Source organism: Mustelus asterias, chromosome 5 (genome assembly GCF_964213995.1).
Source record: "Mustelus asterias chromosome 5, sMusAst1.hap1.1, whole genome shotgun sequence".
Taxonomy (NCBI): Eukaryota; Metazoa; Chordata; class Chondrichthyes; order Carcharhiniformes; family Triakidae; genus Mustelus; species Mustelus asterias.
The window spans coordinates 145,894,031-145,915,714 of record NC_135805.1 but is presented as its reverse complement, the minus strand read 5'-3'; the positions used below and the strand labels follow the sequence as shown (position 1 = coordinate 145,915,714).

General features: G+C 43.2%; 4 protein-coding genes across 4 annotated transcripts; 3 read left to right on the top strand and 1 right to left on the bottom strand.

The window, feature by feature from the left end:
• The first annotated feature begins 2,471 nt into the window (after positions 1–2,471).
• Positions 2,472–3,148, top strand: LOC144494200 (histone H1.5-like). Its single transcript, XM_078213802.1, has one exon. The coding sequence runs from the start codon at positions 2,472–2,474 to the stop codon at positions 3,117–3,119; it is 648 nt and encodes a 215-aa protein (XP_078069928.1). The 3' UTR covers positions 3,120–3,148.
• Positions 3,149–3,926: 778 nt separating this feature from the next.
• On the top strand, positions 3,927–4,238 carry LOC144494047 (histone H4). Its single transcript, XM_078213623.1, has one exon. It carries the CDS (start codon positions 3,927–3,929, stop codon positions 4,236–4,238), a length of 312 nt encoding a protein of 103 aa, XP_078069749.1.
• A 953-nt stretch (positions 4,239–5,191) lies between these two features.
• LOC144494046 (histone H3) lies at positions 5,192–5,723 on the top strand. The gene has a single exon (XM_078213622.1). It carries the CDS (start codon positions 5,313–5,315, stop codon positions 5,721–5,723), a length of 411 nt encoding a protein of 136 aa, XP_078069748.1. The 5' UTR covers positions 5,192–5,312.
• Positions 5,724–7,301: 1,578 nt separating this feature from the next.
• On the bottom strand, positions 7,302–7,973 carry LOC144494199 (histone H2B 1/2-like). Its single transcript, XM_078213801.1, has one exon. The coding sequence runs from the start codon at positions 7,971–7,973 to the stop codon at positions 7,596–7,598; it is 378 nt and encodes a 125-aa protein (XP_078069927.1). The 3' UTR covers positions 7,302–7,595.
• Between the last annotated feature and the right edge of the window lie 13,711 nt (positions 7,974–21,684).

Genomic DNA, 21,684 nt, shown 5'->3' with positions numbered 1-21,684 from the left:
GGTTTACACACACCCCTGGTTTACACACACCCCTGATTTACACACTCCCCTGGTTTACACACTCCCCTGGTTTACACACTCCCCTGGTTTACACACTCCCCTGGTTTGCACACTCCCCTGGTTTACACACTCCCCTGGTTTACACACTCCCCTGGTTTACACACACCCCTGGTTTACACACTCCCCTGGTTTACACACTCCCCTGGTTTACACACTCCCCTGGTTTACACACACCCCTGGTTTACACACTCCCCTGGTTTACACACTCCCCTGGTTTACACACACCCCTGGTTTACACACTCCCCTGGTTTACACACTCCCCCTGTTTATAAACTCCTCTGGTTCATAGAATCATAGAAACCCTACAGTGCAGAAAGAGGGCATTCGGCCCATCGAGTCTGCACCGACCACAATCCCACCCAGGCCCTACCCCCATATCCCTACATATTTTACCCGCTAATCCTATGCATCTCAGGACACTAAAGGGCAATTTTAGCATGGCCAAACAACCTAACCCGCACATCTTTGGACTGTGGGAGGAAACCGGAGCACCTGGAGGAAACCCACGCAGACACGAGGAGAATGTGCAAACTCCACACAGACAGTAACCCGAGCCGGGAATCGAACCCAGGTCCCTGGAGCTGTGAAGCAGCAGTGCTAACCACTGTGCTACTGTGTTCACACAGACTCCCCTTTTTTACACACTCCCAGTGTTTACACACTCCTCTGGTTTGCACACTCTCCCTGTTTATACTCTCCCCTGGTTTGCACACTTCCTGCATTGACACATACCGTTGGATTTAACACTTCCCTGGTTTGTACTCTTCCCTCCTTGCACATAATCCTCTGGTTTACACACTCTCTCCTCTTACTCACTGTCCCGGTGTGCACATATCCCCAGGTATCCATGTTCCCCCACTTTACAATTCCCTGCTTCACGCCACTGGTATATGCACTTCCCTGGTTTCACAAACTCACTTAATGTTACACAGTCTCTGGTTTTAAACATCCTCTGGTATACATAGTCCCCTGTTTTACAACCTCCTCTAATCTGTTCTGTTTCCAAAGCAATTCTATTTCCCTTTGAGGATGTATATATGCTTTTGGCACAGTTATGGATTGTGATATCTATGTATTCTAATGCTGTATTCATACCACATCTTACATCATCTGCTAATGCATGTGTTAGTATAATATTGTTCTTCATTCTGATATTGACACAATAGTGCAGGATTGAATCTTCTTTCCCTCTCTCTCGCTCGCTCTGTCTCTAATTCTCTGTGTCTCTGATTCATTCTATCTGTCTTTGTCTGTCTCTCCCACTTTCTATATCCCTCAATCTACTTCACTTTCTGTGTCACTGTGCCTCCAATCTCAGTCTGACTCTCTATGTCTCTCTATGCCTATTTCTGTATGTCTTCCCATCTTTCACTCTCTGTTTCTGTGTTACTGCAGTAAGAATTCTCACAACACCAGGTTAAAGTCCAGCAGGTTTATTTGGCAGCAAAAGCCACTCGCTTTCGGAGCGCTGCCCCTTCATCAGGGACTTTATCCTGGTGTTGTGAGACTTCTTACTGTGTTTACCCCTGTCCAACGCCGGCATCTCCACATCTGTGTTGCTGAGCAGTGCAAGAGGATAAACTCTAGGTTTAGTGAAGAGATCATTTGCATTTTCACCTTGAAGAAAGGTGCACAATCAATGTAATTTTATGAAAAGACATCTGATTGGCTGTTGCTGGGGAGTGAGGTTAACACACAATATGTGGGCAGAAAATACAGAGAGATGAACAAAGTGAATGGAGAATTTACGATTAACCAACATAACGTGGGCTAAGTGTGGAAGAAAGCGACAATATGTCCTGGGAAGTTTAAATTGCAAAATCATTTTAGCCTGGGATTGTGTAGATGTGAATATTGTGCAGGAGAGAGTGTGTGATAGGGGCGGGGGAAACAGAAGAACATCACTGTGTTTGTGTGTCCGTTCAGATCATGAGATCTCCGCATCATTCTTGCGTAAAATAAAAATATTTTTCAATCAAATTCTCCCCCTGTATCCCTCCTACTTCTCAAAGTTAGATTTCAATGCAATTTCTATGTCGGTTTCCAAATTTCAGTCGAAAAGTGAGGAAGATGACAGCGATGGGGTGAGAGAGCGCGAACAGTACAGCAGCGAAACGGGATTTAATCCCAAATGCAGCCTTCACTCCGGGTGAAATCCTTTCTACAACAGACATTAGGATGTCAGACACAGTGAGGATTGAACGTGGGACAGAGTGGAGCCGGGATTTGAGTGGAAATTGAGAGTTTGGGACGAAAGAGAAACACAGAGAAGGCAGCAGCAGCCTGGAGCTGACAGCAGCTTGTCTCCGCCCCGTCCGCTCGCTGCCTTTAAGTTGCTCAGTGTCGCCTCCAGACGCTTCATTTCTCATCCAGTTCACATTGACGGAGAGATTTGGTGCAGAGTTCCAGACATGAGCGACAGTGCAGCCCCCGAAACGGCTCCTCCAGCCGCCGCCACAAGCAAGACAGCCAAGAAGAAGAAGGCAGCGGCTCCCCGGAAGAAAGCAACAGGTCCCAGTCTGGGCGATCTGATCCTCCAGATCGTGGTGGAAAGCAAGAATCGCAAGGGGATCTCCGCTGCCGCCATCAAGAAGGAGCTGCGGAGCAAAGGGGTGAATGTGGAGAAACGGGTGGCCCTGATCAGGCAAAGTTTAAAGAGGAATGTGGAAAATGGAAAGCTGATTCAGTACAGTGGCATTGGCGCCTCCGGCTCCTTCAAACTCCCTCAGAAAACAGCGGAGCGGAAAACTGTAAAGAAGGTAAAGGTAGGAGCGGAGAAGAAAACCCCAGTGAAGAAAGCGGTGGCCAAGAAAGCAACAAAGAAACCAGCAACAAAGAAAACGGCAACAAAGAAACCAGCAGCCAAGAAACCAGCAGCCAAGAAACCCATAGCGAAGAAAACAGTCAAGAAAACAATCAAGAAGGCGACTCCAAAAAAGAGCGTGAAGAAAGTGACACCCAAGAAAAAGATTGTTGTGAAGAAGGTCACGAAGGGAAAGACATCGAAGGCCAAACCCAAAACGGCTGCAGCAAAGTCTAAGAAAGCAGGAAAGAAGTGAAATACACCGAGCAAATCCTAAACCTCTAAACCCAAAGGCTCTTCTCAGAGCCACCCACCTCTCTCAGGAATGAGCTGAACCCCCCGCGGCAGTGAATCGCTGTCCCGGCGCTGGGAGCAGATTTCAGGTAGAAATATCAATCCAATATTCCCGCTCACTCGCTGACATGTTCCAGACCCGGACCCCCCTCACACTCTGCACTCAAACACAGGGATGTTGCTGCCTCTCCCTGACCCGGGAATGGCTCCAGGGGAACACACACTTTGTGTTAGTTTGTTTATTCACAGATTCAGGGTGTGGGTGTAAAAGAGGAATCCTGGCAGAGAAAGCCCACCTCACAACTCAAACCCCAAACACATTTTATCAGCTGGGAGAGATCTGAATAAAATTCTCAACCCGTCTGGAAGAAGAGTTGTCGGGAATGGAACAGGAGATGGGATTGAAATGGGAGGAGGCAGTTCGACTGGTTATAGAAAGGATTGCACTGAGGCGGAAATGTTACTGACGGGTCTCGATTGAATGGATCCGGGTTTCTAACTAGCTTGTATCTCATATTACAGTTATACTTTTGTTCCACGCGCTCTTTTCGATTCTGTTTGAATTTGAATCAAAAATGTCGGTTCGAGCCGGCAGGAGGAGGAGCTGGATGGTGAAAAACATTTCACTGCTCTGTCTGTCTGTCAGTCTCCTCCCCGCCCCGCCTCTCTCTCTCTCTCTCTTTCTCAGTCAGGTCGGGGCGAGCTGTATAATAAAGGAAGCTGCAGCAGCTCCTCCCTCATTCAGCAGCGATTTGACTGAAGAAGAATCATGTCTGGCAGAGGAAAAGGAGGCAAAGGACTGGGGAAAGGCGGAGCAAAGCGGCACCGCAAAGTGCTTCGTGATAACATCCAGGGCATCACCAAGCCAGCCATCCGCCGCCTGGCTCGCCGTGGCGGGGTCAAGCGGATCTCGGGCTTGATCTACGAGGAGACCCGCGGGGTGCTGAAGGTTTTCCTGGAGAATGTGATCAGGGATGCGGTCACCTACACCGAGCACGCCAAGCGCAAGACGGTCACCGCCATGGATGTGGTGTACGCTCTGAAACGCCAGGGCCGCACTCTCTATGGATTCGGCGGCTGAACAAATCCACCCAATTTTCACAAAAACCCAAAGGCTCTTTTCAGAGCCGCCCACATCCTCACATTGAGAGCACTGACCTTGGTGTAGTAGTAATTTGACAGATATGTTACCTGTTCTCCGGTCATATTTTAACCATTAAGGAGTCGGACCATTTTGCGTGAAACTGTGTCCCGTTACCTAACAGCCTGACAGCACACATGATTTCGCCAGCGTTGTATTCTCTCCCAATAGATGCCGGCAGACCTGGAATTTTCCAGTACTTTACGGTTTTTGTTCCAGACCCCAGCATCCGCCAACTTTCGCTTTTATTTTATTCTGAATGTGATTGGCGCTTGTTGAAGCGAAATATGTCTGATTCTCGCATGTGCATCTGATAGAAAAGCACATACTGGCTATTGGGTAGAATAATGATGGATAGAATATTATTGCTGTAATTTCCTGTTGATCATTTAATATTAAAATTTGTGGTGTTTTAAACTGATGTGTATTTATGTTCCTTTCTTTCAATCGGCTCAATCGCAATTCCCCTCCCTACAAAGTCCTTAAGCCTTTTTTCCGCAAATCGGAGATTTACTCCAGTCTGTTTATAGGTCACGATGTGGAGTTGCCGGCGTTGGACTGGGTTGGGCACAGTAGGAAGTCTCCCACCACCAGGTTAAAATCTAACAGGTTTATTTGGTATCATGAGTTTTCGGAGCGCTGCTCCTTCATCAGGTGAGTGGAGAATTGGGTTCACAAATAGGGCATATATAGTCAGACTTAATTACCTGTAGAAACCTGATGCGCGACATGGCCGTGTTCTGGCTCTATCACGGAATGAATCTGAATGTGTTCCTGGTGCGAAGGCAGTGAGGAAAAGTTTGCAGTGAAATTGGCGGTATTTTTGGCGGTGAATTTTGAAAATCAGGCGCCATCCGAGCTCAGCCAATCAGAGCTGGCAGCCTGTGGTTGCTATGAGGGTGATTGGATAGGGCTGTGGCGGGAGCCAATCAGTGGCGCTGGGCGGTGCTTCAGCCAGTTGAAAAAGGGAGGCTGGAAGCCGCTCTGACATTCCGAGTTGCTGCGTTTGAGGAGATGGCCAGAACCAAGCAGACAGCGCGCAAGTCCACCGGAGGGAAAGCTCCCCGCAAGCAGCTGGCTACCAAAGCTGCCCGCAAGAGCGCTCCAGCCACGGGCGGAGTGAAGAAGCCTCACCGCTACCGGCCCGGCACTGTGGCTCTGCGGGAGATCCGCCGCTACCAGAAATCCACCGAGCTGCTGATCCGCAAGCTGCCCTTCCAGCGCCTGGTGCGGGAGATCGCTCAGGACTTCAAGACCGACCTGCGCTTCCAGAGCTCGGCCGTCATGGCCCTGCAGGAGGCCAGCGAGGCTTACCTGGTGGGGCTCTTTGAGGACACCAACCTGTGCGCCATCCACGCCAAGCGAGTCACCATCATGCCCAAAGACATCCAACTGGCCCGCCGCATCCGCGGGGAGCGCGCTTAGAATTCCACATCAACCCCCTAATCCAGCAAAGGCTCTTTTCAGAGCCACCAATTCTGTCAGGAAAAGAGCTGCAGCGCGAATTATATCGTTAGCACAATTTACTTTCATTTTATTGAGCTTACCCAGTAATCTGTCAATTCCGTGGACGATCCGTCTTCCACCTTCCGTCGGGAAAAAAACAAAAGTCTGAGGTTACTTACTAACCGACTCACGAATAGCTTCTTATCTGCTGCATTCAGACTTCCGAATGGACCGACCTTGCACTGAGTTAATCTTTGCCGAACACTACTTTCTCTCCTACATTTTATACTGCCCGCTCATTTCGTTATCTATAAACGGTATGCTTTGTCCGTATAGCGTGCAAAAAAACAATACGTTTCACAGCATGTTAATGTGACAATAAATCTGTGCATTTAGTTATCAATCATTGCACTGGAGATGCCCGAGTTTAATGCGGCACAGACGGCGATTCATTGCACAGACATCGAACCCCTCATAGTAACCCACACTTTTACAATTAAATAGTCTGCCAGGAAATAGTTAAATAGTGGTTGCTTCTCAATCCAGCTCATTTTAATGCAACGTTAGAGGAATTCGCCACAAATCGGATGATGGGTCGCCCTTTCACAGAAAGTGGGTGGCTCTGAAAAGTGCCTTTGGGTTATCGGATTTCAGAGTGGTCACTTCACTTGGCCTTTGGCGTGGCAGAGGCGCTTTTCCTGGGCAGCAGTACGGCCTGGATATTAGGCAGCACCCCGCCCTGGTGCGGCTCTTCTTGTTGTCCCGGACAGCGCCAGGATTTCAGCCGTCAGATACTCGAGTACAGCAGCCAGATAGACCGGGGCTCCGGCAACCACACGCTCCGCATAGTTGCCCTTTCTCAGGAGCCTGTGAGCATTTAAAATCCCGCCAATATGTAAAACAAGAAATAATTCCAATAGTAAACCAGCTTTTAAAGTGGAATTTTTAACATTCAGACAATCGCTTTTCCTCTAGTTCCTGGTTATGTGTCTGGTTAATGAGGGTTGGACAATAATTAAAATAAAATGCCAAATTCGCAGAATCCCAATTTTAAAATTGAGCGTCCGATATCAGTCAGGAACAAAGAAAAGCGTTCACCCAGAAATTCTCCAGATGGGCCGAATGGCCTTCTCCACTGAGGGAATTCTATGAATAGTTATCAGCGCCTAATGACAATGTTTAGAAATTACCGTTCCTTATTTTACTATTTCCTATTTTATCACAAGTCTCAGATTCGCTTTTACAAACTGGTATCCACTCGGGTTTAATCTCGGTCAGTTTTGAAACCCGCTTTCCCGGCGGCAGGAAGTCTCATTTCTTTGGACAATAACGGCGTGGATTTTGAACAAATTAACACGATTATAAAACAATATTCTAATACCGTCCCCGTGTTGTGGACTGCTGCCTGTTGGCGCCGCTCAAAAGCAGAGGCCACATTTTGGTTTAAATTTGCCAGTATTGAGATTGAGGCTTCATAAAACACGAGTTTACAGGGAATGAAATTATCGGTTATCGAGGCTAAGCCGGAACATAATTTTAAACATTTGTTTTCTATTTGCTGTCTCTCCTTAAAGAGATTGAAAGTTTCCGAATATCAACTCCTGAGAACAGGGCGCTCAGGGGGTAAGTGCTGGATATTATTCACGCGGAATAGTAAATAGACTCATAGCCAAACAGGCTCATACGCGATATTATCCTTAACTTTTTGATTGAAACACTAATGAAAAAGGCAGTTTGAATTAAACGATTACTAAAGCGATGACAGCATAGCTTTCTCAGAGAAGTTGTGGGTGGCTCTTAAAAGAGCCGTTTGGTTGTTTTGGGTATATTGTTTTAGTGCATTGTGCAGTTTTACTTGGAGCTGGTGTACTTGGTCACCGCCTTTGTCCCCTCCGACACGGCGTGCTTGGCCAGTTCCCCGGGCAGCAGCAGGCGCACTGCAGTCTGGATCTCCCGGGAGCTGATGGTGCTGCGCTTGTTGTAATGGACCAGGCGGGAAGCTTCACCCGCGATGCGCTCGAAGATGTCGCTAACGAACGAGTTCATAATGCTCATAGCCTTGGAGGAGATGCCGGTATCGGGGTGAACCTGCTTCATCACTTTGTAGATGTACAGACTGTAACTCTGCTTCCTGGTCTTTCTCCTCTTCTTACCACTTGCGGTTGCCGGTTTCTTCTGCGCTTTCTTGGCGCCCTTTTTGGAACCTTGGAGTTTCTTTTCTTCAGGCATGGTGCATGCAGACTGCAGACACAGAATAACTGAAAGTTACGCCCGAACTCCTCTTTTATCGACTAACCCAGACAACTATGCAAATGAAGGATAGGAAAAAGGCATGTTCACCATTGGAGAATTAAGAATAAAGTGACGTCTTCTATTCATTTGATTGGTCAGCTCAGATCACCAATCACAGGTATTGCTCCTCACCTCCACAAATTCTCTCTGCAGACACATCCTCCACTCCCCTTGCCGCCTCCTTATTCAGACAATTCCGTCTTCCTCTCTTTCCTGCTGCACCAGCGCATTCTCCCGGGTTGCTAATACCACATCACTCTACAAAATACTGCTGATACCTTTTCACTTCTTCACGAGCTGCTCCTCATTTCCTCCCATCATCTGAATGTAGCAGTCCAAAATTGCTGAGTTCAAACTCAAAAGCTTTTTCGCAGTGATGTTTCACAGCGTCAGGGACCCGGGTTCAATTCCGGCCTCGGGTGACTGTGTGGAGTTTGCATGTTCTCCCCCTGTCTGCATGGGTTTGTTCCGTGTCCAACAGTTTCTTCCCACACTCCAAAGCGACACAGGTTAGGTTGATTGGCCATGTTAAATTGCCCCTTAGTGCCCCAACATGTGTCGGTAAGGGGATTAGCTGGGTAGATACGTTACGGAGATACGGATCTGGGTAAAATGTTTTTTGAGAGAGTAGCTGCAGCCTCGAAGGGCCTGCTTCCGTACTGGAGAGATTGCATGATGAAACTGCAGCTCATGTGCACATTGCTGACACAAGTCCCCCAGATGGCACAGGTATCGGGTCAATGACAAAAACCTGACTGAAAAAAAAAAGCTCTGTCATATATCCAACCTCGTGTATATATGTGGTTTTATTCTGATTTAGACATCCTATGTTTCATTATTACCATCAATACTATTCCATAATTTACAGCTTCTGACACGGAAGATTCATTATTAACTCGGTTTCTTCACAGGTTTCCTCCAGGAGCTCTGGATTCCTCCCATTTTCCAAATACGTGCAGCTTAGGTGGATTGGACATGCTAAATAACCCCTTAGTGTTCAAAGATATGCAGGTTAGATGGATTGGCCATGATAAATTGCCCCTTAGTTTCAAAACATTAGCAAGTTAGGTGAGTTAAGCCATGATAGGTGCATGGGGTTATGGGGGTAGGATAGAGGGGAGGGTCGGTGCAGATTCAATGAGCTCTTTCAGCACTGTTGGGATTCTATGGTTCTATCTCTGGGTGTTTTGAAATGAGCTGCTGCAAATGTGTTGTTTTTACTCTGTTCATGTCAGTGCATGGAAGATGTGGATTGTTCTCTGTAGTGACCAGACTTTGATAATTGTGGTAGTGTGTGTCAATCTGATTCTGTGGACCACATGTAAGCGAGCATGTTCTTTCATTTTTTTTTTGTTTCCAACAGTTTCTGATTAAGGAAATTGTAATGGTTCCAGTGCTTGTCATTTTCTGGTTCACTGATTGTCATTCTGCTCAGTATCTGTGAGTTTCTGGTAAGTGAGAGTGGAACAATTCTTAACATTGAAGTGGGGAAAAATATTCAGATGAGTACACTTTAAAACATGACTGCCTGGCACATAAACAGTCACCTGGGAAAGACATTAAACAGGATTCTGACTTTTAGTACAGACAGCCATTTGAGCTTAAAACATATAGGACAGACAGCTATTTAAAGTTAAACATGCAGGAATCAGATCCTGCAGGAAGCCAACCAGGGCTTGAGGCACTCTTTAAGATAAGGACAATAGGGTTGGGTAAAGAGATTAGCTACAGGTGGGATCGGGAATACATAAATGCAGGAAAACCAATTACTGTATGAATAGACTGAAACTAAAGTCATTGATAGGGAAAATGTACCCATCCAATGAAACAATGCGATGTTAACATGCTTATGTCTGTATCTGTCTATAACGATGTGTTAACGATCGATCACCTACTTGATTACAGCAATGTGATAATGGCGAGATGTCCGGTCCATCTATTTGTGTAAAGGGTATAAAGATGGAGCGCTCTATTGTCTCATGGAGAGAAGGTTTGCTACTTGTTAGTGCCTTGTCTCCACGAAGCTTTGTTAAAATAAAACTGTATTCTTGAAACCTTCAAGCCTGACTCAGTGGTACATTTCCCACAACAACATTTTTTCACTTGTACGTGAATATATATTTTCCATTGAATTATCGGTATCTCTCAGATTGTGAGGTTTCTTATCTGTACTGGGGAGATTTTTATTTTTATTCCAGAGTATGGATTATGTCTGTATCTGTACATATTTGGTATTTGATGTATAATATCATTGTTCGCCTGTCAGCATTTCATCTGTTATTTTAATATTACAGGTTGCATGTCAGTTTCTAATGTGTGAATCATCATTTGCCTCAGTGCTTGTCAGTTACAATTATGTAGATGACTGTTTTAATTTGAATTTGACAGTTTCTGATATGGATGAAAAGTACTTTTCTGTATATTTCATATTCTGCTAAGTGTCTGTGGGGTCTCTCTGAACCTGTCACATTTGGATCTCTGTGTTACTGTCCAGCAAACATTTTTTGATGTACTCTGTAACTATCCATTTCTGATCTATTATCTTTGGCATTATTCTGTACCATTTCATACTCTATTATTTTTGTTTTTGCGCAGTACCTGTCTGCTTCCGATGTTCACCTGGATTTTATTCTCTACCTATTAGTTCATTATAATTGCATCATAATTCTGTAAGCATTTTACTTCAGAATTTATTGAGAGTTTTCAAACTCTATCCCTCTGTCTTTGAAATGTGGATATGCCGATTATTCAGTCTTTTCCGGAATTGTAAACGGGTTCCACCCGCCCCCCCGCCCCCCAGATACACACACACATGGCTTGGTCCTCACATTTTAAGGTAGGGTGTATACTGTACCATTTACAAGAACACAATAGGATTAGAAAACGCATAGGATTAGAGCACATGGCTCATCGACCCTACCCCGCGATTCAATGTGATTGTGAATGATGTTGGATTTCAAACTGATTTTGCAAACTGCTGTCCCATGTACTTCACCTTCTCAAGAGACTAAGTACTAGGGAATATGATCCTAATTTACTCAGTCTCCCATCACAGGGCACCCTGAACTCAGGTACCAATTTAGTGAACATTTGCTCAAATGCTCCAATCTAAGTATTGTTGACTATAGTGTACCTGTTAATTCTCAGATACTTTCGACCAGTTTGCTTACTCTAAGGTTTTACCCGGTGTCCTTATTTGCAAGATGGACAAAGGACAAACACAAGTAAAGGTTCAACAAGTTTATTAATAATAACACTATTAACCCTTAAATTACCCACATAAGACAAGAGGATACCCCAGATTCAAGTATACTACCCGCAAAGATGGATTGGTTAAACTGCAGGCTCGATTCTCTGAGGCCCTCTGGTCCGTCGTCACGAAGGTGAGTCTCGATGGCAGCTTCTTCCTTCCCTCTCTGGTCAGTCTTCCGAATGGTCGAGTTCGCCTCCTTCGTCGAGTCTTCACTGCTGGTGTGTTTGAAATGTGTTCCTTTATCCCCCTGGCTGCTTGCCTTTCCAGAAATTTCTCTGGCTTCCGGCCAATGAGGTCCCAGGAGGGGGTTCCAATACCCAGTGGGTTTATTGATGTCTGCCTGACGGGACACCAGGGTCCGCCCCCAGGTGTCCATCTCCATGCTGTTGCTTACATGTCACTGCAGGAACTTTCGGTGACAGAAAGTCTGGCCCGGTCTGGGCTTCTAATAATAGGCCGGTGCATTTCAATGAGGTGCAATGATCTCCTGCTAAGTATCAGTAGAGTGCAACAACCTTTGATGGGTGGTTGATGGGTCAGGCCCAGGCATGTTTGTGTATTTGTACAATTGGCCTGCCTGAGGTTTGACAGTGTTTGATTTTAATATGCCCAATTCTTTAATTTAGGATATCTAATTTTATCAGCCTTAAAACTAGGCCCTGTTTCTATCACCACTATAGTAAAACTGGTTCTCAGATGTTTTTTATGGCATTCTGTGTTTTAGGGCCAAATTTTTCACGGGAATTTTAGCAGGCGGGAGAGGACCATGCAAAGGTCAGTTGACCTCGAGTGGGATTTTCCAATCTTGGGCGGGATTGGCTGTAAATCCTTCAGCAAGTGGGTGTTGCTGTTTATTTTCTCTTACTGTCAGAACAATGATCAGTCAGTCAGTGGCACACTGCATTTTGTTTTCCATTCTTGTGTGTAGAAATGCTTCTGTTTGACGATTGCTCTGATGGATTGTAAAATAGTGTTCATTCTGTGATTTCTCCTCCTTCTGAATGCTGAACAATGAGCCTCACTCTGTACACACCATTTTCACAAATTATATGTGAAATTGTGTATTTTATCTCTCCGTGTATCACTCAGCATTTGTAATGAAAGCAAAACCGGATTAAATCTATCTTTAAAATTATCTGGTAAAACCCGTGAGAGTGGGTACCAGCAGAATCTGTCTGAAACAAATGTGAAGTTGAAGTTGATTGTGATCCAGTCAAAACCATTGAGTTAGATTTATTTTGTATCATTTAGTCTGTGACATGTTATGTAACTGTGGATTCAGCTTTTGTCTATTCGACTTTGAAATAAAATCTATGCCATATATAACTGTAGCTATATCTCTGCGCTTGAGGTGGATTTAGTGCATGGCTTCTCAGTCCAACAGGTTTATTTGGTAGCACGAGCTTTTGGAACACCGCCCTTCCTTTTCATTGGTAAGTTTTGGAAGATGTACTTGTGTCCATCTAAAGCAAAATGTGAATGGCAGATTTATTTAGCAGCTATGATTCTCTGCTTACCTATGTAAGTGCAGTTTTCAATCTGTATCTGTTCTGTTGTATGTAAGTGTGGGATAGTCTGTATCTGGACTTTATTTCTTTATCAGGCAGCATGTTGGAAGCTATTCATTTAACACATCAACTTATTGATATCTGTTCATCATAGGATCTAATTTATAATATGGATTTGATCTATGTTATAGTAATAGGGTACTCTCACTTGCTGTATCTGAGTTGGTATTCATTTTGAAAAAATGTGAATAACTAAATAGGGATATGTCAATCAGATCCATAGCCTCGCATGCAATTCCTGCAGTGTGTCGTAAAGGAACTGACGTTTCTTTTTCAATTTTCTCTAATAACTGGGATTTTTTAAATGTTGGATTGATGTGTAACGTACGGATTTGGCTGAATACTTGGGTACTTCATTGCAATTGCATGGTGTGGACATGACTTTACATTTGTCACTCTTTCGAAGCAAAGGTGAATGTGGATTAACTCATCAAGATATAGTTGACATTGTGTGTTTTATTAATTTAAATTCCCTGTGAGTCTGCCATTATCTGTGGTTTTCAGTGCCTGACACATTGCATCATTTTCAGTCTATGTTGTATCTGATTGTAGGGTAGATTCTGTATACATATAGATTTTTGATGAAGAAGATTATTTTCCCGATTTTTCAGGTTCAGGAAGTGTAAGTGACCATGGGATGTATTCTATAGATTTCAGTCTTGGCAGTTTTAATAAGAAAAGGTTGCATCCTCAATCTGTCAGCCTCTATTATGGTTTGTATATGTAGGAATCATTCTGTAGTTATTTTTCATTAAGAAGTCTCACGACACTAGGTTGAAATTCAACAGGTTTATTAGGTAGCATAAGCTTTCGGAGGGCTTATTTTACATTGGTAAGTTTTGGAAGATGTTCTTGTGTCCGTCTAAGGCAAGAATGTGATTGGCAGATTTATTTAGCAGCTATGACTCTCTGCTTATCTATGTCAGTGTAGTTTCCAATCTGTTTCTGTTTTGTCCAATGCAAGTGTATCTGAACTTTATTTTTATCTCTGGCATTGTGTTGGAAATATTTGTTTAACACATTAACATACTGATATCTGTTCATCATAGGATCTTATTTATAATATGGATTTGATCTATGTTATAGTAATCAGTTAATCTCACTTGCTGTATCTGAGTTGTGGCATGGTATTCATTTTGAAACAATGTGAATAATTAAATGGGGATATGTCAATCAGATCCATAGCCTCGCATGTAATCCCTGCGGTGTGCAGTAAAGGAATTGTCATTTATTTTTCAATTTTCTCTAATTTCTGGAGTATTTTTTATTGGACTGGTATGCAATGTGTGGATTTGGCTGAATACTTGGGTACTTCATTGCAATTTACACGGTTCTGTCTATAAGTTATATGCTGCCTGTTCTAGCTAATAATAGCTATTTGATTTCTGACTAATGTCACACAGGATATTTCGATCTAGCTTTTTAAAATTCTGTAATTGATGTCTCCAACTCTCACCTGGGTTAGAGGAAAATGTGAAAAACTCATCCAATGGCACTAAATTTTACTCTTGAATTGAAAAGTATTCTCTGACCTTCAGAACAGTGTGGGACTGAATAATTATATTCTTTGTTACATTGGGCCTGATGATCTGGCAATATCTGTGTACTTTGTGAGTGACACTTTATCCACATTATGTCAGAATTAGCTCTGTATTTTGTGGAAGTTAAACTGCTCAGATATTTTTTAAAAATCATGCCTTTTTGGTAACAATTTGTGAAAATGTTATCTATTGCAGACCTTCAAAGGAGCTTCAGACTAGGCCATTTAACAATCTGCTTTTTGACCATCACCAGGGTGTGAACAAAGACAGATTTTTTCCATAACAAATACCAAAGGCGAGATATGAGGATATGCTATGCAAATAAAGAATTAGCAGCAGTCAATTTTTCATCGAATGAGGAAGGGTGAAAAGCCAGGGTTTAATTGGCAAATATGTATGTTCCTGATTTTCTGTAATTGACTATAACTGCTGAGTTGTTTCTCTGTAATGTCAGAGCCACTCCAGCCATTTTGATGGTGGGGCGGGGATGAGGAGTGGTGTTCTCCTTGTGCACGAGTAAGTGAAGACCTTGTATTGGATGCATGGTTTCCAGCGCTCTTTGTATTAGGTGTCGACTAAGTGTGCCTAAGATTGCTGGTACTCAAGGATCTCTGACAATTTCAGGTATATAAGTTTTGTCTTTTAAATTGATACCCTTATGTAGCTATCTCAATTATTAACTTCAGCAGACATCAGAAATATCCATTGTCGGGGTTTGCTTGCATTTTTTTTGTATGTTTCAGCATTAACGATTGTTTTTCACCTGAACTAATTTATTAATTGACAGGTCTATACTTTTGTCACAACAAAGTTTCTATTTGAGAATCAAACAGAGAATTTTACATTGAAAACACATTTATGATAGGATTTGTTGTTCTGATTTTAACAGTGTGTGGCTTACTTCAATGCTGGAAATATTTAATTAAATTCATTAAGAGTATATAAAATATGGGGCCACTTCAAAAGCCGGGAATCACACTATGGTCAATGGCATGGAAGGCAACCATTCTCACAGCTATCTGATCATTGTACTTCACACTATGCGACACGCCCTGTATTTATAGAAATGCTTCATACCCTCGATCTTTAGAACTTTAAATTTGATGAATATAATGATTTGCGAACAGCTGAATCTGGCGGCACCAGTCTCCTGTTACTTCATTCCAAGTTCAAACGTTTCCGAATGAATCTTTATCTTGTTGTATGGCTCATTTCCAACCAGTAGATGGCAACAGTCCACAATAAATTGGATCTTGCCGTCTGTGAACACAACTGGAAAGCAACGGGCCTGAAGCTGCACTTAGAGCTGGTGGAGATATCCTTCACCAAGAGGCAAATGCAGTCACGTACTAATTGTCATCTCTATAGCATTTCACAATGCCTTTAATTTATGCAGCTCCTGCATGGAAAAAATACTTTTAGCTCTGAGCCACCGCGATTCAGTAACCTCAGTATTGGGGAAAATTCTCGAATTTTAGAAAGCAGTGACAGGATCAGACAGAGTCAGCATGGATTTATGAAGCGGAAATCATGCTTAGCAAATCTGTTGCAATTCTTTGAAATGTAACGAGTAGAGTTCACAAAGGGCAGCCAGTCGATAAGGTATATTTGGACTTTCAGAAAGTGTTGACAAAGTCCCGCATGCAAGATTAAAGTGCATGGGATTGGGGGAAGCATATTGCAATTGATGGAAAACTGGTTGGAGAGGAAAGAAAGAGTAAGAATTAATAAGTGCTTTTTAAATTGGTAGGCAGTAACTAGTGGGGTGCCACAGGGATCGGTGCTGGAACCCGAGCTATTCACAATATATATTGTTTTTTTTTGGATGAGGAAACAAAATGTAACATCTCAAAGTCTGCAGAAGACACCAAGTATATTTCATTCTGAATGCAAATCTCTGTTGGGCGAGTGGTGGATTTAGTTTTCTTCCTATCAGTATCTGATGAACTGAACAGAGGTTTTGCGGATAATTAATTGATTTCTGTTATGTGAATATGGAATTAACTTAGTGTGGTTCAGATTTTGGCATGAAGGCTGTAAATAACGCAAAAAATAATACGAGAAACTGGTGGCAATCTCAAGAGAAAGAGAGATACTGCTGGAAATGCTGAGCAGGCAGACCAAATCTTTTGAGATAGAAACTGAGTTAAGCTTTGCCTGAAAGTTCAGACCAGGTCAAAGGTCATGGAGCAGTAATGATCATTTTTATTCTTTCTGATATCTACAGATGCTATCAGGCTAGGCAAGTGAATATGCCATCAAGGCCACTGTCTGATGCTTACATTTGGATTTTATTCTGACAGGTTGCAGTATCTGCAAGGAGCCATGTTACTGTCAGGTGGACGTTTGTGTGTGTGCTTGCTAATGTGTATCAGGGAAGTTTTAAGTTTATTAATTAGTATCACAAGTATGTTTACATTAACAATGTAATTAAGTTACTATGAAAAATTCCCTAGTCACCAAACTCTGGTGCCTGTTCGGGTACACTGAGGGAGAATTTGGCATGGCCAATTCACCTAACCAGCACATCTGTTGGACTATGGGAGGAAACTGGAGCACCCAGAGGAAACCCCCACAGACACAGGGACAACATGCAGACTCCAGACAGACAGTGACCCAAGGCCAGAATTGAACCCAGGTGCCTGGAGCTGTGAGACAGCAGTTCTAACCACTGTGCCACCATGCCACCCCACAAGGGATATCTGTGGTATCCAGGGATCCCTGGAAATGATGTCTGTGTGTTTGTGTGTATGTTTGTATGTGTGCATCTGTGTGTGTGTATGAGGGAAGGTGTGTGTGTGTTTTGGTATGTGTGTATTTGTATGTGTGTGTGTGAGCGCACGTGTATGTATGTATTGTATACATTTGGGGGGGGTGGGGGTGGTTGAGATTCTGCACCTGCTGGATTCTGGTTTGGGAGAACGCTTTTTTTTCTTCCACACTTCTTAAATGAGGCCAAGTGAATGTGTGATCCCTCTGTGTCTGTCAGCTTTCTTTATCTTACCCTGTGTTTTGAACATTGTGTTTCTGTTTGGGAATTATGCCCTGCACATTGTTAATTGCTGCTGTGTAACAATTTGATACATTTGATATCTGTGTTATTGACTGTGAGTTTTATTCTGTATTTACCATTCTCTGTAATATTAATATGGCTGATATTCTGCAAATAATGTGCCTCATTAGGAGCTGTGTGCTTTACTTTCACTGTGTGTTTCTGAAATGTAAAATATTTCTGACATATGTATGTGTGGCATTTTTAACTATTATGATATGTAACTGCAATTGTATATTCTCTCTATAAATGTCAGGGTCAGATGTGTGCCCATGAATTTATCCTGTGTCCCTTGGGTAATGGTAAATGAATGAGAATTTCATCATTTCCTGACGATCTCTGGGATGACATTGTAGGGGTTTAACCTTTCCTTCATCGGCTTCTGGTATGTGGGTATTGCTTTTATTCCACGTCTGTCTGCACCTGGTATGTCATTTTCTGTTTTACTGTGACTCTCTGATATCTGAGTGCTAGATTCACTTTGTACCTTTCAATTTACTATGTGACCATTCATGTTTGTCACCGGTGTCTCCTAGTTTGTTTTATAGAATCCTACAGTGCAGAAAGAGGCCATTCGGCACCAACCGCAATCCCACCCAGGCCCTATCCCCATATCCCTACATATTTACCCACTAATCCCTCTAACCTATGCATCCCGGGACACTAAGAGGCAATTTAGAATGGCCAATCAACCTAGCCCGCACATCTTTGGACTGTGGGAGGAAACCGGAGCACGTGGAGGAAACCCACGCAGACACAGGGAGAATGTGCAAACTCCACACAGACAGTGACCCGAGCCGGGAATCGAACCCAGGTCCCTGGAGCTGTGAAGCAGCAGAGCTAACCACTGTGGCTATCAATGTGTGCTTTCTGACTAAGTTTATCTTTCTTATTTTGAGAAGCGTGCTATTCCTGCTTTTATATTTATGTTGTGAAAAAGTGGTTTCATTCTGTACTTCTTTGTCTGTGTTGGAGTTTAGCATTGTGACTGCCTATCTATGTCATGGGAATCTGGGTTCAGTCTATATCTGTCTGTCTCATCTGCTGTGTTTGTGGTGCTATTTCATTCTGTGTATTTTTCTTGTTACAACATCACTGACAATTTCCAGTGTAGATTTTTAATTAGTTTTGTGCTGATCATTTTCTGCTATGAGAACTTGTTTTCTCTCTCCATCATTCTGATTCATGCATTTGGGCCCATTTAACTTTCTACCTTGCAGTCTTGTGGGAAAGAAGAGTGATTTAGCTCCACAGTTCATCATTGATCAACACAATACATGTGTTGGTTTTTGCAATGTGTGAGTTTTCTAAAATCTGTACATATCAAAGCTTTTTTGGCAGAAGAGAATGTGTTTGTTGCTCTATCTGCCTTTTCTTAACATTGAATATAAGTTCTGAACTGTTGTGTGAAATTTCAAGTTGTGAGAGAGTGCTTCCTTTCTGCATTTATTAGCTATCACTTTCTGATGTGTAAATGTGATTTTCACAATTTTCCTGTCATTTTCTGGTAATTGAGTGCTAGGGTTTCATTGTCCCTGTGCATTTCTGGTGTTTAAGAGCCTTGTTTGTATATGAGTATTGTTTCTTTTGCTCTCTCTCAATCTGTCAGTTTCTGAATTATTTTGCATATGTCAAGAACTGATATGTGGATTTGATATTAGTCAGCATTTGTCAGTTTTTGCTACATGTTTAGCATGTGAATATCAATGAATCACTGGCTTTCTCTGTGGCAGATGAGCATGTTTTGACACCTATTAATTTATTTTATGTGAGTGCTGCCTTCATTTTGCATCTAATAATAAATGTAAGATTGTATGTGTGCGTGTGTGTGTGTGGTGCACTTGTGTGCGAGTTTGCACCACTGAAATCTGTGATATTGTTGGTGTATGGACATTTGGCTTCAACTCCGGATTCAATCTGTGAAATCATGTTGATCAGCAATCATCAATTTATTACATGGTGGTGTGGCTTTATTCCATACCTATGAAATGTGTCTGTTTAACAGTTTGCACAAGAGCCTTTTCAAAACAATGCAACTGTCAAGCTTCTGGTGTGTAACTGTATGTGTTCTCCATTTTAAAGTACCCTGGAAAGTTTTCAAAACTTTTTCTTAACTGCAGCCAACAATGTTGGCAATGTGAGTCAGCATGTTTTTACTGTTTTGATATTGCTGTTCAGGAAGAAGTGATTTTATTCCATATCTCGCTGCCTCTAATATCTGTGTGTGTTTTACATGGTGACTGTCTGTCTTTATTATGGGAGTCATGATGTGGAGATGGTGGCATTGACTGGGGTAAACACAGTAAGAGTTTTAACAACACCAGGTTAAAGTCCAACAGGTTTATTTGGTAGCAAATACCATTAGCTTTCGGAGCGCTGCTCCTTCGTCAGATGGAGTGGAAACTGCCAGTTTACAGATGAAATTTTACAACTCATCTGCTTCATCCTGGACCACAATGTCTTCACCTTCAACAACCAGTTCTTCATCCAGACACACAAAACAGCCATGGGGACCACAGTCGCACCTCAATATGCCAACATCTTCATGCACAGGTTCGAACAAGACTTCTTCACCGCACAGGACCTTCAACCGATGCTATACACTAGATACAGCGATGACATTTTTTTCCTTTGGAATCATGGTGGACAATCACTGAAACAACTATGTGATGACATCAACAAGTTCAAAACCACCATCAGACTCACCATGGACTACTCTCCGGAATCGGTTGCATTCTTGGACACACGCATCTCCATTAAAGACGGTCACCTCAGCACCTCACTGCACCGCAAGCCCACGGATAACCTCACGATGCTCCACTTCTCCAGCTTCCACCCTAAACACGTCAAAGAAGCCATCCCCTACGGACAAGCCCTCCGTATACACAGTATCTGCTCAGATGAGGAGGATCGCAACAGACACCTCCAGACATTGAAAGATTCCCTCAAAAGACTCATCGATCGACAGTTCCGACGCGCCACAGCGAAAAACCGCACCAACCTCCTCAGAAGACAAACACAGGACACGGTGGATAGAGTACCCTTCGTCGTCCAGTACTTCCCCGGAACGGAGAAGCTACAGCATCTCCTCCGGAGCCTTCAACATGTCATTGATGAAGACAAACATCTCACCAAGGCCATCCCCACACCCCCACTTCTTACCTTCAAACAACCGCACAACCTCAAACAGACCATTTCCGCAGCAAACTACCCAGCCTTCAGAAGAAGTGACCACGACACCACACAATCCTGCCACAGCAACCTCTGCAAGATGTGCCAGATCATCGACACGGATGCCATCATCTCACGTGAGAACACCATCTACCAGGTACACGGTACCTACTCTTGCAACTCGGCCAACATCGTCTACCTGATACGCTGCAGGAAAGGATGTCCCGAGGCATGGTACATGCAGATGTTGCGACAACAGATGAATGAACACCGCTCGACAATCACCAGGCAAGACTCTTCTCTTCCTGTGGGGGAGCACTTCAGCGGTCACGGACATTCAGCCTCTGATCTTCGGGTAAGCGTTCTCCAAGGCGGCCTTCACGACATACGACAGCGCAGAGTCACTGAGCAGAAACTGATAGCAAAGTTCCGCACACATGAGGACGGCCTAAACCGGGATGTTGGGTTTATGTCACACTATCAGTAACCCCCACAGCTTGCCTCCTGGACTTGCAGAATCTCACTGGCTGTCCTGTCTGGAGACAATACACATCTCTTTAACCTGTGTTTAATGCTTCCTCCACTCACATTGTCTATATCTTTAAGACCTGGTTGGCTGTAGAGATTCGCATTCTAATCAGTATTCTGTAACTTGATTTTGTGTCTCTGTGCCCTGTTTGAGAGCAGATTTCCACTCCATCTGACGAAGGAGTAGCGTTCTGAAAGCTAATGGTATTTGATACCAAATAAACCTGTTGGACTTTAACCTGGTGTTGTCAAAACTCTTACTTTATTATGGGAAACAGGGTTTTTTGCAGTGGAATATCTTTCCTATGTGGGTGGTGTTGACAAAGTTTCAGTATACCTTTGTATTTGCTGTGATCTGGTTTTATGACAATTAGTGAGAATAGTGATCTGGCACATGGTATATTACTGAAATGCAAAAAATATTAACATTAAAGATAATGTTTGAGACCCTTGGAGTGGAATTTAATGTGTTGCTTATGAGATGCCTGGGTAGAATCCTTGGATTAATTCTATACATTTCAATCAGCTGCAGCAT

Coding starts and splice junctions, on each gene's coding strand:
- LOC144494200 (XM_078213802.1), top strand. CDS start 2,472: ATGAGCGACAGTGCAGCCCCCGAAACGGCTCCTCCAGCCGCCGCCACA.
- LOC144494047 (XM_078213623.1), top strand. CDS start 3,927: ATGTCTGGCAGAGGAAAAGGAGGCAAAGGACTGGGGAAAGGCGGAGCA.
- LOC144494046 (XM_078213622.1), top strand. CDS start 5,313: ATGGCCAGAACCAAGCAGACAGCGCGCAAGTCCACCGGAGGGAAAGCT.
- LOC144494199 (XM_078213801.1), bottom strand. CDS start 7,973: ATGCCTGAAGAAAAGAAACTCCAAGGTTCCAAAAAGGGCGCCAAGAAA.